The sequence below is a fragment of the Engraulis encrasicolus genome, chromosome 22, assembly GCF_034702125.1.
Source record: "Engraulis encrasicolus isolate BLACKSEA-1 chromosome 22, IST_EnEncr_1.0, whole genome shotgun sequence".
In the NCBI taxonomy this organism is placed as follows: Eukaryota; Metazoa; Chordata; class Actinopteri; order Clupeiformes; family Engraulidae; genus Engraulis; species Engraulis encrasicolus.
In genome coordinates this window covers 45,556,247-45,574,872 of record NC_085878.1, presented here as the reverse complement: position 1 = coordinate 45,574,872, position 18,626 = coordinate 45,556,247, and the positions used below count along the sequence as shown (strand labels likewise).

Sequence of the window (18,626 nt, the reverse complement as noted above, 5' to 3'; positions counted from 1 at the left end):
TGGATCATGAGAATCACATCAGAGCCAGAGTCGTTGCCTTTGTCACATCTTGTCCTATACTGCGCCCTGGAGGTGACAGTCGTGGACATTTTTGTACGGCTGCTTGTATACAGGGATGAACTACACTTCACTGAGATATACTTGATTGAACAATAAATAAAATTAAAGTGTTCAAAAATTTAATTGTATGCTTTTCTTGACGTGGAATATCGATAACTTTTGTTACGATTATAATAAATGCATAATGATAATGTTTTCACTTGTTTTAATCCGAGAGCAGCTGCATTCATTTGCATTGCATCTTGTCGTGCAGCAGAGGGCAGGCAGGACTCGAGTTTTCGCACAGACCTAGATCTAGGGATACATCCCAATATGTGACCTTGCCTCCTCCACTTGTGCATGTCTCCTAGTCCCGCCTCCTGGCCCCTCCTCCGTGGAGAAAACGATCAAGTTTCCTAGCTGTCAGCCTCGCCACAACAACTTTTGAGGGACTGTTTTTCATTCACCATCCCAATTGCAATGAGAAAAAGACTTAACAATTGAGCTTTTGCAAGATATTGAAATATAATACTGTTGTCAGTGATGTCATCATGACGAGAAGCGAGTGGAGGAGGCAAGGTCGCATATTAAAACGCAGTCTAGGTCTGTGAGTTTTCGCGCTGTTGCTGATAGCTCGTTATTGGCTGATGGAGTCATGTGACGACTAAAATTTTCGCGCCAGATTGAGGCCGCACCTCCTGTAGCTGTATGTCTTCTCGTGATTGGCTGAAAGGATAGTCAGACTCGCGCCAGTTTTTGCACAGTCCATGCCGTCTGTTGAGAAGGGTTGCTGTACATTTAATACAAGGAATATCAAATTGTGCAACTTTCACCATTACAAGAGCTTCGGCATTTCTTTCTACACGGGAGCAAGTGTGTGAGGAAGTTCTGATCTGCAAGTATGGCTCCAAAAGACTACGCCGCTGAGAAAGGTTTGTTTAATGAGTGTTCTCACACGCGACTGAACTTTAACGTGAACTATTCAGAAGTAACCTCGACACTACTTGGCTAGAGTTAGCAACTGCTAGGCATGTCTGCTCAAGTTCCTGACCTTGTTCCACTCAACCAGCATCGTTTTACTGTATGTTGTGGCAATGTGAGTTACAAAATGTGTGTTGCTATTAAGTTATATCCGACATAGTTTTGTAAAGTGGTTAAACCCGATCGGTTGCCATGCATCCTGCTAACAAGGCAACGCGAAAGCAAGAAAGAGCAATATCTGCGTTCAAAACAGCCAATTTTTTTGCAGCATTCTTTGGAATTTTGTGCCATTTTAGAAATGCTAAACTAATCGTTTGCGGTTGTAGCCACTTCGATGTGTGATCACTTCAGGGCCGACAATGATCAACAGGCTTCTCGTTATCCTTCACCGGCCGAGATACCCGGATGGAGATTTCAGACAAAGAATTTCGCGCGAAGACCACATGGCCCTTTCGGTGTTTGAGTCTGCGTAAACTCTTGACACTGAGGGTTTCCCGTTGTTCATGGTCAGACGCAGTGGGTGTTGATTGTTTTCATTATTTCGGACATTAGACATCGACAGTAACTAATAAAATGTTAGAAATATGTATCTCACCCGACCCGGCAAGTGAACTAATCAATGTTTGACCTCTGGTTAGGTGGTGGGCCCAGTCTCATATCTTGTCAGTTCGTTGGTGTTAACGAGTGGCAACTTTATTTTTGCTTATATAACCCCCTGACAACCCATTAATCAATATTTTGGCTGTTGCCATCCCCAAAACTTGCACATTGATTTATAAAAATGACAACAAAAACTAGCCGACCGAGTGACGTCACGTCAATGCAAAGTCAACGAGGCAGAATACAGCTAGCGCGTGCATGCTACCCGGAACCGTCAGATTTCATGGCAAAAAGTGACAAGTTGGGGGGTAAGTGGGCTCACATGTTGTGTACATGCAAAAAAAAATATTTTTCTCAAACTTTGAGGAGTGCTCTTTTTCGCTGTTAGTGTTCGACTGTCTGACCATCATTGGCCAACGAGAGATAAATGTCAAAAAGATGACAGGTCTGTTCCCTCAAAGCAATAGAGCAATGAGGTGACAGGGGTAGATCAATTCGCCAAAAAACTATGTGTCAGTAAAGAAATGCAAGCTGTGTTATTTTTTCCAGTAACAGGAAAATGGTCAGGAATTAAATGCCTACGTTGTTTCAATGATTAGGTGAATTATCTGCCTATGAAAAAAGCCCGATATGCGGATAAATATTCCCTTTTCAACTTTGAGGGGCGGAGACTTCCCATTGACTGTGCATTATGTGACGTCACCCCCAGTCTCTTTTATTTTCGTTATTTTTTAAGATCAACGTGCAACTTTTCAGCGTGGCAACAGCCAGAATATTGCTTTACATATTGTCAGGAGGTCATACTAGAAAAATCAAGTTGCCACTCGAGAGTGAGAACGAAACTCATTTTCTAAAGGAGCTACGAAATCTAGCCCACCGTCTATATGTCTTGACCAAGAATATTGAGAAGACTCGCGTTAACCAATCATGTGCTCTATTAGTCCTCTGAACGGAGATAAAAGCAGAAAGCTAGTGCTATACCACAAGGTGGAAGTTATCCATAAGGTGGAACTTATTTCATAAATTAATGAACTAATAACATATGGTGAAGATTAACCTCTGGTGATTTGGCCGTAAATACGAGACATAGAGCATTTAACCAAACTACAAATTTGAAAACTTTTCTATTATCATTATTATTCGAATAACCGTTTGTTTCCCTCGTCTCTCCACCATCGATAGGTATTATATTCGGCTTGTGATCATTGTGCAAAACGTGTAATACATTTTCGCAGTTGGAATTATCAACTGAAGTCATTGGACAGCTGTTGCACAATGTAATTTTGTTGCTTTAATGAAAATGACAATGACAATAAGGAGGGATAGGTTGTTCCGTCAAGGCAAATGGGGTGGGTGGGTAATGACGCTGTACGTCCGGAGTGGTTCGCCCTGTGTGGCTGCAGCTGCTGCACTGAAACGCCTTGTTCACATCCGCTCTACGTTATGTTTTGTTTTGATGCTCGGCACCGTTCCTCGGCAAAAAAATACCAATCGGCCTTGGACGTAGATTGTTTTTGAACCACGCAAAAGTAGATACTTGGACGAAAACGTTTTCTTTCATGAAATACTGAGACTAAAACATGGGGACTATTTTCCCCGCGCATGGATAGCGCACGTCTGTGCAGCTGTGGCTAGGCCTGAGAGCCATGTGCTTCTTTGTTTACAAAAACAGCGGAGAGCGCAAACTTGTGTTGCTGATACAGTTTATAAATCGCATCTCAAATTGCAAAAGGACGACAGGATAGTGTAGCGGAACATGTCTTGTGTGCCACTGGAGGTTTCCAGACCCATTTCTTGATACGTATGCAAAGCTCAATCGAGGGTTGTTTTGCAATCGGGTTGTTCGCCAAGTCGAGTGGGTGAGTTGTTTTTTTTAGTTTCGAATTAATTTTGTTCATTCGTACGCACTTGTTTTACCTAATGACGGTCAGTCACCACAAAGACCACACATTGCGTAGTAAGACTTGGGTACTAGTAGATATGGCTTTATGATGAACAACACTGAGTCATGGGGATTACCAAGCGCGGTGTTACTCAACAAAGAGGTCGGAGAGGGACAATGTCTTATTTGGCGTAATGAGCAGATGGAGCGTGGGGTCCGTGCCATGGCGTTGCATCTGTATTCAGGCGCCAGCCATTTCAGCCGAGGCCTGCTTCCTGATGTTTATGGGCGAGAGTGGCGAAGGGTTTAAAAAATTATATAATTTCAGTAGGCAAAAGCGGACATACAATAATTGAAGGTGTTTTTTGTGCTTTTATTGGTAGTTTTGTATCCATGCTGTCATTGTGAGTTGGTGGTAATTTTCTGTTTTTAAGAGAGGATGGGTGGATGAAAACACTGAAATTGTGTATTTTGTTGTTGTTGTGTGTGTGTGTATAGGGGGGTCTTTGGGAAGGCGTAGATCAGTCTTGACTTGACACTCTGTTGTTACTTCCTCTGGGCAGGGAGGAGGGGTGAGGTCACATGACCAGTGTTTGTGAGTGGACAGCTATGAACGCAGTTGGCTTTTGTCAAACATGATAATGGCCCTCTACTCCTGCTGTGAAGTGGTTTGTTGTATACCACCTGAAGTATAATTATTGACATGGAAGGAATCTTTTTGACTAAAGCCTCACAGAAACCATAATTTATTATTATCTAAAAAATACAAAGAAAGCAGATAGTGGATTGCTTTTTGCTTTGAATATATGGCAATACAGTCTTTTATATCTAATTGTAGCTTCCACTTTGCCCGCATATTTAATAACCTGATTCATTTTTGTGTGTTCTTCAACAGACAAGTGCAAGCGCTTCCTTCAAGAGTTTTACAGTGAGGATGACAATGGAAAGAAGGTCTTCAAGTATGGTGCCCAGTTGGTAAGGCATTTTCTTAAAGCAGCCACAACTTGATGTTGTTCTACCGCCACATTTGAATCTCTGTTATTGTTTGTCATTTCATAAAGAGGTCAATTTCACTTTAATTGTAAATTATTTATATGTATAGGACACAGAAATTAATTGTAAATACAAAGCTATTGTAAGTCATACATAGTAACAATATGAAATTGGCAAGGTGCTGAATATGTCAAGATGTCAGCAGTAAGTCTAAATGTCCATTTGTGTGTAAAGGAGAGTCTCAGCTGATTGATTGTGTGGTGTGTGTGTTGCCACAGGTGGCTCTGGCTCACAGAGAGCAGGTGGCCCTGGTAGTGGACATGGATGACATTGCAGATGAGGACCCCGTGCTGGTGGAGAGCATTTGCGAGAATGCCAAGCGCTACACAGGCCTGTTTGCCGATGCTGTGCATGAGCTGCTGCCAGAATACAGGGAGAGAGAGGTAAAGGCCACACTCTTCATTCTAGAGATTTACAGTATTTTCACTTTCATTCAATGCAAAAAAAATGTGTATGGAGGAACATGGTGCATGGTTTGAGCTTAATATATTTTATTAAGACATGAGAAATGACCAGATGTTCATACAAATGATTCAGAGAGCTTTGATATCCTTCAGATTTGCAAACTGGCCTTTTGTTAAAGTTGTGTTCTTTGTGGTTTCACACTAGCAGTTGCACTTTTGTTGCTACCTTGCTCTCTGGGATGTGCAATGGTTATAAAGAGAGGAGGTGATTACCACAGTGCCTAGTGTTTCGAGGTGTATGCTGTGATGGAAGAGGATGTTTATCACACGTTTCTATTATTTCTTGTTCAGGTGGTGGCCAAAGATGCATTGGACGTGTACATTGAGCACCGTCTGATGATGGAGCAGAGAGGCCGTGACCCTGCAGACACCCGCGACCCCAGAAACCAGTACCCCGCCGAGCTCATGAGGAGATTGTGAGTATACTTGATGCACAACTCAAGACAAAATGAACAGTTACAGAGAGCCAGTCTGAATGATTTTATCGCTTTTATACCAGCCAGTTTCTTCAGTTTTGGGCAGCCACAGAATATTTTGTTAGACCTACCCACTCATTCTTAGGTGACATGGGAATCAATGTGTTATGGTTTAAACACTTGACATGTGCTACATTTATTGTGCAGATACTTGGTCTCCAGCTCTTGTTATTGTCAAAATGCTTTGCATCGGTGTTTTGAAATATTTGAAAGTTGGGTTTAAAAAAATACCACCAAGTATGTAGATTATTCCCCCTCTCTGCTTTTGTGTGAGCTTGGCTTATCCCAATGCTTTTGTGTTGTGTCTACAGTGAGGTGTACTTCAAGCCCCCCAGCACGGCCAAGCCCAAGGTGGTACGCGACGTGAAGGCGGAGAGCATCGGCCAGCTGGTGACGGTCAGAGGCATTGTGACCCGTGCCACCGACGTCAAGCCCATGATGGCCGTGGCCACCTACACATGCGACCAGTGTGGCGCAGAGACCTACCAGCCAGTAAGTGGCCATTTGCCCAACGCAAGCCATCATGGCATTAGTTTAGATAGTTTCTAGGTCTTGAAAGACACACTTGTGCACTTCAGGCACTATGTTTCAGTTCATATGGTGTATTGATTATGCACTGAAACATAGTCCCTGAAGTTCACAAGTGCGCCGTTTGAGACCCAGCAAGTGTTGTGTACATCCTGTAATGCATTTAGATAATGTTAATGTATGTAATGACTTCAAGTCCTTCCTTGGTTTGTATCTTTTGTTGTAAGGTGGTTATACTGCAGTAGCTTTTGTTGTGTAATTATTACGGCCTTAAAGTATAACTTCTGCCAATTTCGACATGCAGTTGTAATGCTCACACCACCATGGACTTTTTTTTCCCAGCCTTTTCCGAGATCCTAGTCATTGTAATGGGGGCAGGCGTTTGTTTGCATTAAAACATCTTGATTTATTCCCAATAACATCCGAAAGGTTATACAACATCAGCACACAACTAGCAAACAGGGATGCCTTTTGGGATAATATTTGGAGTAGGCTTATGTTAAGATTTTTTTTTTTTTCATGTAAACAAAGTCTGCCCCCATTAGAATAGGTCAGATCTCGGAAAGGGCTGAGCCGACAAATGTAGCATCACCGGGTACTGACAAGTCAAAGGTAGGGTGAGCAATACAACAGCATATTGAAATTGGCAGAAGTTATTCTTAAAAAATCTTATCAGCATTTTATTATGAAAATGTTGTGCATTGATGCTAGACATCTTGTCTTGTCAGGCATTATGTGAGTCAATCAGAATCGTTTTGCCTGCGACTTGGGTCTGTTGACGTTGTAGTTCGTATGCAGTGTCGGCTCTGGATAAAAGTAGGGTGTATGCATGTTTGTTTGCCTGCCTCTGACCTTTCCCTTTCTTCCCCTGCTTCTGTTTGGGAACAGATCCAGTCGCCCACCTTCATGCCGCTCATCATGTGCCCCAGCCAAGAGTGCGTCACCAACAAGTCCGGTGGCCGCCTCTACCTGCAGACCAGGGGGTCAAAGTTCGTCAAGTTCCAGGAGCTGCGCTTACAGGAACATGTAAGTTTGTTTGTGAAGCCATGAAACGACCCACGCAGTACAGTTTGCCTTGACGTGTCCTGCTCCTCTCCACCAACACTGTTCTCTGACGAGCAGAGTTTAATTTTTGGTGTAGCTGGAATAATAAGTGGCTGCTGATGGATTAGAAATTGATTAGATTTTTTTAAGAACGGGCAGGGCTCTAAATTAAGGTGTGTGTCTCCCTCCCCACCCGCCCCATCAGCCAAAATTCCTAGTAGATGTTAATCTTGCCAGCCAAACACACTCACCAGGGTCTCCGCGGATCCTTAAAAAGTCTTAAAAAGTCTTACTTTTAATATTTGGTTTTTAAGGTCTTATAAAGCCTTATATTTCGCCAATTTTTGGAAGTGTGGTATTATATTTACGTGGGAGGTCTTATATTTCATCTGGGTAGCTCAAGTGTAAGAAAAAGGGTCTATTTTCTTGACGCTATAAACCTTATTTAACCGGCATACGTCCCTTATCAAGATGCGGAAAAGTAGATGAAACTGTGTTTGTGGCGCAGCGCAGCCCGCTGGCCACACAGCGGGGGGCAGCCGCAGACCTGTGGGCGCAGCCGCAGACCTGTGGGCGCAGCGTCAAACCTACTTGCATTTTCTAGTAGAAAAAGTGGTCGAAAAAATATGAACGTGAATCGAGATGGGTAGATAGATGCAAGTTCAGTGTAATGTGGCTTGAGGACAAGAAATAAAACAGTTAGCTATCCAAAGCAACGTCGGAATATGAAGCTTGATGTTAACTGTGTCGGGAGGACGCATAATCATTTAGTCGTTGAGGGTAAGTTTTAAATGTTGTCTATCGTAAGCATGTTAGCCATGCCCTCGCGTTTGGGTAGAAGCGTGTATGAAATGAACCCTTTACATTTAGCAAAGTCCATTATGACCGTATTCGAAAATAATTGTTCCTTCATACAATAGCTACACTTTCAAAATTGCCTCTACGTGACAGGCTATTTGATCCCTCTGTCAAATGCAAAATGATTTCGTTAACATGATGACAGCATGAGGAAGTGAGCGCGAGGCAATACGAAATCGGATGAGTAACAGAATATGTACGAAGCCAATGATCTGGCGAGGTGCGTAATGTCCAAATCGGTAACCAGATGGGCAACGGTAAACGCGCTAAATGCTTGTTATGGACATGCTGGAAATCGCTTCCAAGTTGTGTGCTGTTTCATGCTCCCAGCTAGAGCACAACAAACTACAGACAGGCTAAGCTCAAAGTAGAACGCTTGCTTCTGCTACCCGTCTCTGATAGCGAGGTGGAGGAGGAGAAACGGCAGTCACTCAGAGTAGTCGTACATTTAACCCTTTTGGCACCAGGTGTCCTCTCTCCTAATATCAAAGTGCATTCAACTATGTATCCACCAGAAATGATGAATTGTTGAGCCATTTTTAATGTGTACATTTAAAGGAATTTGATGAACATTCATCTGATTTTTCCATAGGCCATCAAAACATGGGACCCTCAATTAAATGCCAGTTGTCAATTAACTGACCATATGCATGGATGGTGTCTGTAGGCCTACAGATCAGTTACAGCTTGCTACTGCTTACAATGTGTTTACCCTAGGCTACACTATAAAAGCACAGTAGCCTAGTCATATAATATTGTTTATTATATATAATTATGTACTAGGCCTACATTTCATTAGGCCTATAGCAATGTGAACTAATAACATTATCAATATTGCAATGCCTCACCCCGAGCAGTGGTCTTATATTTTATCATCAGAGGTCTTATATTTGTCTTAAAAAGTCTTATATTTGGTGATCCAAAATGTGCAGAAACCCTGACACACTAATGGGTCAGAGTGGCTAATAAGTTAGTTTCTAGACTACCATCCAAACTGAAATTTCACCAGAATTTGGTTGGTGTTAAGTCGCAGCTCTGAGAACAGGTGTGTGTTCGTTCGTTGGTTCGTTTGTTTGTGTGCACGCGTGCATGTGTGTGCGACAAGGTGGTTTATCTTGTATTGCTACTAACGGTGGGCTGTTGCTTGTGATGCCTGTGTAACCCCTTTGTTTTTTGCCGATTTCTCCACAGAGTGACCAGGTGCCCGTGGGTAACATCCCTCGTTGCATGACCGTGTACGCTCGTGGCGAGAACACCAGGGTGGCACTGCCAGGAGACCATGTGGCCGTGGCCGGAGTCTTTCTGCCCCTCCTCCGCACGGGCTTCAGACAAGCCGTTCAGGTATACTTCTCTTTACATTTTCAATAGGGCTGTCCACGACCAAGGATTTTGTTGGTCGACCAAAGGTCGTCATTTACTCCGATTAATCGATTCATTTTTTAATTTATTTTTTACATCCCATTTTGACCCAGATAGCCCTAGTAGGTATAATGATTATTCGAAGTTCGAATTCCTATAGTTTTAGCCTATTAAACACAAATAAAAAAAATATTAAAATTAATATTCGGTGATGGAAACAAACTGTGCATGGTAGAGATGCCACTCGCTGCCTGAAAGCAGAAGTGTAGCCCAACTGGAGGGCAGAATCAATATCCCTGCGTTGTCTGTCATACCTTTAATCTATCTGGACATTTGTTGCAGCGTTACTGTGTAGTTGTTCAGTAAACGCACCTGTCGTTCGAATTCGTGTGGTTCTTCTCGCCCGACGTAAGTGACCATTGGCTGACAAGCAATCTGTATCCTTTTCAAAAAGGATCCCATGTTTTAGAGCTCCTTCCAGACATGGCCAAAATAACTTGAAGCCTTCTATCCTTGTCAAACAAATCAACAACACGTCTTTCTTTATCACACCCTTCAAGTTAAGAGTCCTGAAAGCCCTTAGACGAGACGCTGTTTCCATTCTGAACTTAGAAGTGCAGGTTTAGGCGCGCTTGACTAGCAGATGTTATACAAGTGGTGTCAATCCCATATTTTGAAAACCAAAGTGTTGTCTCAAATTTGATCTGAAAGGTAACTTTATCACAAAGCTGATGTTGCACGAAGAAGGATACTGTTGCTACTTTATAAACATGGAGCTGATGTGTATGCTTTGCAAAACCTTTATAAATGGAGAATGTCTCATGTGTGAACCCAGCATGGATTCTCACTCCATAACCATCACCCACACACACACACACACACATACTGCCAAGTTATCTTGGACTGAGACTCTCATCCACATCTCGTGCTGTCTCCTACAGGGTCTGCTATCTGAGACCTACATGGAGGCTCACAGCATCACACTGATGAACAAGACTGAGGACGACGAGCTGGGCACTGAAGAACTGAGCGAGGACGAACTGCGACAGATCACAGGTGAGTGGGCTTTTGATTGCCACCCGATGCTGCTTTGAATGGGCGGACGCACAGAAAAATTGCCATGATAAATTTGCCATGTGAGCAGTTTTGATTGATTCTGCAACATCTAGAACATGGTGAATATTACATGTAATGCAAGACCGGGGGGGGGGGTCCTTTTTGCTCATTTTCATCCACCATTCTCTGGGTTTCTTCTCTAACCTAGCAGATGGCAGCAAGTCTGTGTAATATGTGACCATTCACGTCAATTTTGGTGTTTGTTTTGTAGAGGATGACTTCTATGACAAGCTTGCGGGCTCCATCGCCCCAGAGATCTACGGCCACGAGGACGTGAAGAAGGCCCTGCTGCTACTGCTGGTTGGAGGAGTGCAGCAGGCCCCCAAGGGCATGAAGATTAGAGGTGAGCACTCAGCACATGAAACCGTTTAGTTCAATAACATTTAAAACGCTCTTAACTCAAGCTTCATCAGCTTTTCTCTTGGGTGCAATAGTGAGGTTTAGAGAAGGTTTATTAAGTCAATCTGCGTTAATGAAATTCTTAATTTCTGCACTACATTTCCAGTTCAGACAACTGTTTTTTTCTCTTTTTAATGGATATCAATTTGGAGGTATATCATTTTAAATTTGTTGTCTTTTTTTTCAGGCAACATTAACATTTGCCTCATGGGAGATCCTGGAGTGGCGAAGTCCCAGTTGCTGTCCTACATCGATCGCCTTGCTCCTCGCAGTAAGCTCACCCCTCAGTGCTTCTCAAACACTCTTCCGCACACTCATTCACAGATATGGGACACTGGCATGCATATAAACACACACATAAAGTAACGGCAGTAGTATAGTGTTGCTGTGTATCTTCTGACCTGGCTGTGCATAGGTGTTTGAGTGACCTTTCCTCTACTTCAGGTCAGTACACTACTGGACGAGGCTCCTCCGGCGTGGGTCTGACTGCTGCCGTGATGCGCGACACAGTCACCGGGGAGATGACCCTGGAAGGCGGCGCTCTGGTGCTGGCCGACATGGGCGTGTGCTGCATCGATGAGTTTGACAAGATGGCCGACGCCGACCGCACGGCCATCCACGAGGTCATGGAGCAGCAGACCATCTCTATCGCCAAGGTAACAAGAGTTGAATGGCTGTGGAGCCAGTTGTTGTTTCTTCTCAGTGTATTGATGCCGTCTTATACTGGATCTAAAATGGTGCACTTGTGCACTTCCGTGTTCATGTTTTACTGCGTATGGCTTATTAGTTACGCTCTGACAAAGTTTGAGATGCAAAACCATACACATGTACGTGGTCACCTGCTTAAATTGTTTGATTATTCGTGTTGAGTGTTCTAACTGAAGATGCCCATTTGTCGCAGACTCCCCACACAGCCTCTAACCCTTTTCTCCTTTGACTGTTTAGGCGGGTATCATGACCTCCCTGAATGCCCGTTGCTCCATCCTGGCCGCTGCCAACCCGGCGTACGGTCGCTACAACCCCCGCAAGACCATCGAGCAGAACATCCAGCTGCCGGCGGCGCTGCTGTCCCGTTTCGACGTGCTGTGGCTGATCCAGGACAAGCCCGACCCCGACGCCGACCTGCGGCTGGCCCAGCACATCACCTACGTGCACCAGCACTGCCGCCAGCCCCCCACACACTTCACCCCCATCGACATGAAGCTCATGAGGTAACATCACACACTTGAACTGACTGACACACAGTTGATTTACGCAAACCTAAAAAAGGGACATTTATTTTACGCCAAATTACTGATGATGAAAGTTGAGTGAAGTGCACTTTATATATTGAAGTAAAATCAATTTGTCTGCACCGGTTTGCACTAGTCTTAATATATCGAAGGCTGTGAAATTGGAAATTGTGGTTCATGAAAACTGTAGATAAGTTTTGATGACAGCTGCTGTTAAACCAGTGGGAACTAACTTCTTCACCTAACCATCTTCCTCCCGGCAGGCGCTACATCTCCAAGTGTAAGAACAAGCAGCCGGTGGTTCCAGAGGCCCTGTCCGACTACATCACAGCAGCCTACGTGGAGATGAGGAAGGAGGCGCGTGTCGGCAAGGACACCACCTTCACCTCCCCCCGAACACTCCTCTCCATCCTGCGTCTCTCCACCGCTCTGGTAAGATATGTACAAACACACTGTCTTTCACTTGCATAGGTGCAGTAGTAAAGACGGCGTCAAGTATGACTAGAGGCACTAGTGTCTTCGACTGCAGCGACATGACGACCTACAGTTTGTGCAAGAAAAACTAGTGTGTTTAGAAGGAGGAAAAGGCCTGCAAATACACCAAGAAGTCTTCAGTGGTTGTAATGGAGAGGACCAGCACAGTCAAGTCACTGGCTTCCTGCTCTGCAGTGATTGGAGCCCATGGCTGTGGTAGTCCCAGCTAAACTCTCCTGGTCCTCCACCCTTACTGCTCATGTAAGGGATGCCACAATGGTGTCTGTCCCAGCTGCTGCTGCTGGACTGCAGTATGTGTTGGTTTCCTGCATCCAGAGGAAAAGGCCCAGCCCATGCGACAGTGGAAACCTGAGGCTGTCTGTGCTAAAGTGCTTACAGTGCAGGTAGTGGCCATATCCTGCCTACCGCAATGTGAGCACTTCTCTCATATGCAGCCGTCATGCCAGCAAAACCATTAAAAGGACACGGGGCTATATTTGGAATACATGAATGCAAACATTGTACCCAGTCAATTCATTTGTACACGGAGTGTTAAAACTCTTAACCATTACTCCCTAATACCCCTGACAAGCATAAGTTGACTTCATTTTTTTTAGAACTAATGTTTGTAATAATTTTGTTTGTACGCAGCCAGGTTAATTCCCACCGTTTTGACTTGTGACAAAGGGTGCCGTTGTTGTTGGGTGGTGAGATGTTGCCCCTGTGTGTTAAAAGTGCTGTTTGTGCAGGTAGCGAATTCTCAGGCCTACTGCAGACGCAGCACTTGACACACACTGGGAGCCCAGTGCAGCTCCACAACCTCCCAGGAGAGGGCAGGAGCTAGCTACCTGGCCAAGAGGCTCTATGATTGTGTACGTATGAGACACTTTGTCTTGTGCTGCAGTTTGTCCAAAAGTTGTTGAATTGACTTGTGTAGTGTGGCTTACTATGTCAGTGTGTGTCTGTGCCACTCCTGAAGAATGATGTGGCTTCGGCCAGCTTTGCAGGGTGGGCAGTCAGCCTGAGTGCGTTGGAGCCGCTGTGCAAACCCATGCAAAACTGACCGCGGCCATGACCCTCACCACGTCTTGTGACAGATGTTCCTGCATGGTCATGGACTGTGGACACTACAGGGAATCTTGTATGTGTATGTAATCTTATATGCACACCACAGGGGAATGCTGCCATCAACATTTATAGAAAATGCATTCTACATGTCATGGATTGTAGGTCTGTGTGGATAACGTGCAGTGGGACGAAGGAAGACTTCGATGTGTTTCACGTAAGCTTTAGCCAATGAAGAGTCTAGCTGGTGTTGAGAGGCGGAGACTTGGGCAATTGCCGGCTGTTTCATTGGGCATTGCACTTGTCTCGGTCTGACAGTGCCGGCACAGCTCTGCAGACATAGCATGGGGTTACAAAAGGGCACAAGATCTGTAACAAACTTACCACAAAGTCTTGGATTATTATGAAGCGTCTCATTCATTTTGAAGATTGGAACACTAATGGAAAGTTTTGTTAAGTGTCGTCTTGCATACAAAAGACCAAATCAATTTGCACACAAGGCATACGTAATGGACCTTTTTTCACAATGTCAGACACGTTTTGGTTCAATGTATTCAAAGCACAGGTATAAGTCGCTTGCCTGGCTCTTGCCCGACCTGTAGGTCCACACAGCTTTGTGAGCTCCACTACTAGGTCTGGGAGCATGTAGCAGGATTCCATTTCTACAGTCAAAAAAATCTCAGCATTTATTGCTTCAATATCAACAAATTCTTTCAAAACCATTTTCTGTTGATCTCTAAAGCGTCAATATAGTCTATAATATGACCTGTGACTTCTCAATGTGAGCTGCCAGTGATATTGAAGTGATAAATGCTCAGCATTATTTTTTGAGTCCAGAAATTGAATCCTGCCACATGCTCCCAGACCGATGTGTGTGTTTGGAGTGCCACTAGGGGGCTCCAGAGCACACACACGGAGGTCTGGTAGGAACCAGGCTAATAAGTCTCATCTGGTGGCATAAACCTAAAACTTGCACTGCTTTTGCTCCAGAGTGGAACTTGTCATTAAGTCAGGACAAGGCAAATTCCATTGTTTGTCTGTAGTGTGCGCTTGTGTCCTGATGTGCTGTGTGGTGTCTCCTGTCCCGTTAGGCCCGTCTGCGTCTGGTGGAGGTGGTGGAGAGGGAGGATGTCAACGAGGCCATGCGGCTCATGGAGATGTCCAAGGACTCCCTGCAGGCCGACAAGTCAGCCAACACCAGGTGAGACGCTGCCGTCGTTGTTTTCGCGCTTCTCAGAGACGCACGCCCTTAAAGTTGTAGACTTGATCCATCAAATACAGTGTTTTGGTAACCGGTTTGAAAAGTGCAATATTGGACCAGTGGAAGTACACTCGTTTTGCTGTGTTCCGTAGGTGACATATTTTGCTTTTCTCCTCTCTGCCCTACTTCACTTTCTTTGTTGAATCACCATAGTTACAGCCCTTACCAGCCTTAGATTCTCCCCCACCCATCTCTGATGTGTTTATGATGTAGAAGTAACGCACAGTGTTCCGTACAGCGCGACCTCGCAGAATGGCGTTTCAGCAATCAAAACAATGCCATTCGGTGTGATGGCAACCATGTGAAAGAGGAGGTTGTCGTCTTCAAACTAAGACCACATCGACTTACAGTGAAACATTGTGCTTAATGTATGGGTTGATTATTTGTGCTAAGTGCCGGTTAGCCATGAGCGGCCAGCTTCCGTCGGCCTGAACAAATAAGTAACAGTATTCCGTACATCTTATTTTGAAGACGACGACCTCCTCTTTCAAATGAGCTATGCAATGGGTGTGATGGTTGTCATCACACTGTAAAGTTGGTTTTAATCGCGAAAACGGCACTCTGTGAGGAGGCGCCGTACGGAACATCGTGCGTTGCTTCTACCTGATTAATTTTCCCCCCACCGCCTCAAGTCTTCTCTCCTCCTTCCTTGCCCCCCACTCTGTGCGATGCGAAAACGGCCTGCGAGGGGCCTGCGGTAATGAGCGATGAGGAAGTGTTAAAATTCCAGGCCTGTTTATGAGCAGCTCGGCTCCCACGACAGGAGGTGTCCACAATGGAGCCAGTAAAACACAGTGCACATCTGCCCCTCCTCTCTACCCTTCGGCGCCTTCCTACAAATCTACCTACTGCTTCCCAATCATGCCAAACAGGCTGCTTTTCTATTCCAAACATCAAGGAGTCAAATAGATGGAAAAAAGTTTTCACTATTTTAAGCCAGTGGTATATGAAAGTATTTGTCAGATGCCTTATATTTGGTGGTTGAGATCACTGCCTGCTGCCCCTGTTACTTTGCTGTGACTAAGTCAGACCAAAGTGGATTGAATTTCATTGCACTTTGGTCCTCTTTCAAGTTCTGTTCACCATCTCCCTTGTGACCAGTTTCTTGCTCTGTAGCCTGTGCCGGGTATTTGGGTTACTGTATTACGCAGGTATTCCCCAGCACTACCGAGTTTTTAACCCTTTGTACCTCTTGCGCTTTCTCTCTGCAGAACCCAGAGGCCTGCTGACGTGATCTTCTCCCTGGTTCGTGAGCTGGCAGGCGAGGCTGCGGGCGGTAAGCGCGGCATGGTGAAGCTGGCGGAGGCTGAGCAGAGGTGTGTGTCCCGCGGCTTCACCCCCGCCCAGTTCCAGACGGCACTGGACGAATACGAGGAGCTGAACGTGTGGCAGGTCAACCAGGCTCGCACCCGCATCACCTTCGTGTGAGAGAGAGGGCTTACAAAACCGGATCTGTTGATATTAGGACTGGCCCGTACATACACCGAACACACACACCACCAGACTGTGGACAGAAGGAGCACTGGCATTGAGAAGTGTGGAAGAACACTTAATGGAGAATATCAATGGTGGAAATCGGTCTGTTTTTTCCTATCTGCTCATGGCATTATGTAATCGTTTCTGCAGCGTCAACATGCCACAACGGGAAGGAAGAATTGTGGGAACTCTGGACTTGTGGGATTGTGGTTTTCTAACTTTTCGCTACCTGCAATGAGTGATTTAATCTTTCTTTGCTTGGAAGAACCTGTGCTTTCTGTAAAATGCTTTTTGCCTATGAAATAATGTTGATAAGTTTTATGAAATAAAGTTTTTGTGTATGCACACAACTCTGGTGTCCTGTGAATGTACTTTACATGGAACAGCCTAAACTTTGCTTTATTGGTTCGGACGATGTTTTGATGTTTTTTCTTTGTTCTGTTCTAAGAGCTAGCTACTGAGTGGTTGTAAGAATGGCTAGAGGCAGATGTGTCTTTAATTTTTCCATAGTCTGTGTTTTATCACTATCTGGGACCCAAGGCTCCTAAAAGGCATGTGTCTTACTATGTAATTTCTTGGCTGGTGTGTGTGTGTATAATGGACCCATGTAGTTGCAGTCTGTCATAATGACAGGCCAAGAGCATACCTATTGCAAGTCAGACATGTTTATATAAGGTAACGCAGGAATATTGAGGGAAGTTCATCTTTTAATGGGTGTAAAATGTGCTCCTACGACTTGTCAAGTGAAGTGTTTTTATTGGGGGTACCCATTTTATTTGTCAAGCAAGGATCATCTGCTGTGCATGCAAATAAATGGTAAAAGTAAGGATGATTTCTAAACTGAGGAAGATGATTCCTGTAATACTTGTGGAAGCCATGCAGCTGACAGGGAGATAAGTCCATGGTTTTAATAACTGCTTACACATGAATGGCAAAGATACTCCTCAGACAAAATTCCATTAAAATGTATTTTTAAAGGTGTGCTTCTGCCTATATCCCATTATAACACCTGTTTTCTGGAAGGAAACCTTAAATCTTCTCACTTTATTGTGACATTTATGGGACACCAACAAAAAAAGGTTGGTACTTACATGTCCACGAACAGGATATTTTGTAACTTGATACGCTCTCTTCGACTGAGGGTTTGGCACGTGAAAATGCAAAGTCCCTATAAATAATGTTGGATAGAAATATAACCAGTGTTGGGCAAGTTACTCAAAAACTGATGCATTACTGATTAAATGTTACTGTCTTCTCAAAATAATCCCTTACACTACAATATTACTACTGAAATCCAGGTCACTAATGCATTGTAACTAAGTAAATATTACAGATTTTTGCCCTGTAATGCCTTATATTACTGCATTACAGAAAAAAAGTAATGCATTACAGTAGTTAATTACTTTTGTAATGCATTACTGCCCAACACTAGATATAACAGATTACAATCCTCAATCCTGACCTGTTCAAACATGTACATTGACAGTAGTATGACTGGCTGTATTTGGATATATGTGTGATATTAAGATTTAAAAAAAAACTGGGGTAGGTGCCAAGGCATATTGTATGTGTAGGTAGCTCTGTTCTAAATTAGGCTACCATTTTCCATTAGTCTTTCAATCTCTGGCCCGCAATAAAAGCCGATGCCCTAATTGGTACCAGAAGCGTCTGGTGTGGGTGTGGATGTGGAGGCAGGTCTGAGCATCACCTGAAGCCTATTGGCTAGTCGCCCTCCATGTGTCCGCTCACTAGGATGATTTACATTAGAGGGGATGTATAAGAACACTGCGTCTGCAATGTTGAGTCAAGGGACAGCGCAACACGCACAGAGGTAAGTTCTTATTTTTATTATCGTATTTATTATTTGTGATCTTACTATTTTAAGCCAAAATTGTGTTTACCTTTTTTCTGTTTTTTATTTATTTTTTACAACAGCTCTCAGATTATTCACTTGCTGTGGGTGATATTCATTACTCCAGAAGTTGGCTCTCTTGGGTTTTATTCCACAGTGGCAAATGGCATGAACGCCTCTTATCCACCACATTTTTTTATCTTTAGATTTTTACAGGCCTACCATTTAGACTGTTACGTAGGCCTATAAGAGGAAGAGGAAGTGAAGTATCATTCTTAAATGAAAGTTGTGATGTTTTACTCAAAACGGTAATTTTTTCATTAATGTACCTAAACCACCTTCCAACTTGCAGGCAGTTACAATGATGTCCCCACTCTGGCTTATGGGGATTGTATGCTGTCTAACAGGACAGCCAGGTTAGTATTACCTCTATTCCAAAGGGGGATATTGACATTTTACCAAATGAT

The 18,626-nt window shown here is 44.0% G+C and overlaps 1 protein-coding gene across 1 annotated transcript; it reads left to right on the top strand.

The window, feature by feature from the left end:
- The first annotated feature begins 782 nt into the window (after nucleotides 1-782).
- On the top strand, nucleotides 783-16,657 carry mcm7 (minichromosome maintenance complex component 7). Its single transcript, XM_063188070.1, has 15 exons — nucleotides 783-971; nucleotides 4,398-4,477; nucleotides 4,774-4,938; nucleotides 5,311-5,435; nucleotides 5,807-5,987; nucleotides 6,912-7,049; nucleotides 9,117-9,266; nucleotides 10,226-10,340; nucleotides 10,612-10,743; nucleotides 10,987-11,070; nucleotides 11,244-11,455; nucleotides 11,745-12,010; nucleotides 12,295-12,463; nucleotides 14,662-14,771; nucleotides 16,043-16,657. Exons 1-15 carry the CDS (start codon nucleotides 941-943, stop codon nucleotides 16,257-16,259), a joined length of 2,175 nt encoding a protein of 724 aa, XP_063044140.1. The 5' UTR covers nucleotides 783-940; the 3' UTR covers nucleotides 16,260-16,657.
- The last annotated feature ends 1,969 nt before the right edge of the window (nucleotides 16,658-18,626 follow it).

What these genes read in the sequence shown, in the direction of transcription:
- mcm7 (XM_063188070.1), top strand. Translation starts at nt 941, where the DNA reads ATGGCTCCAAAAGACTACGCCGCTGAGAAAG. An exon ending in CGAACTGCGACAGATCACAG is followed by an intron (nt 10,341 to 10,611) that starts GTGAGTGGGCTT and finishes TTTGTTTTGTAG; the next exon opens with AGGATGACTTCTATGACAAG. An exon ending in AGACCATCTCTATCGCCAAG is followed by an intron (nt 11,456 to 11,744) that starts GTAACAAGAGTT and finishes TTGACTGTTTAG; the next exon opens with GCGGGTATCATGACCTCCCT.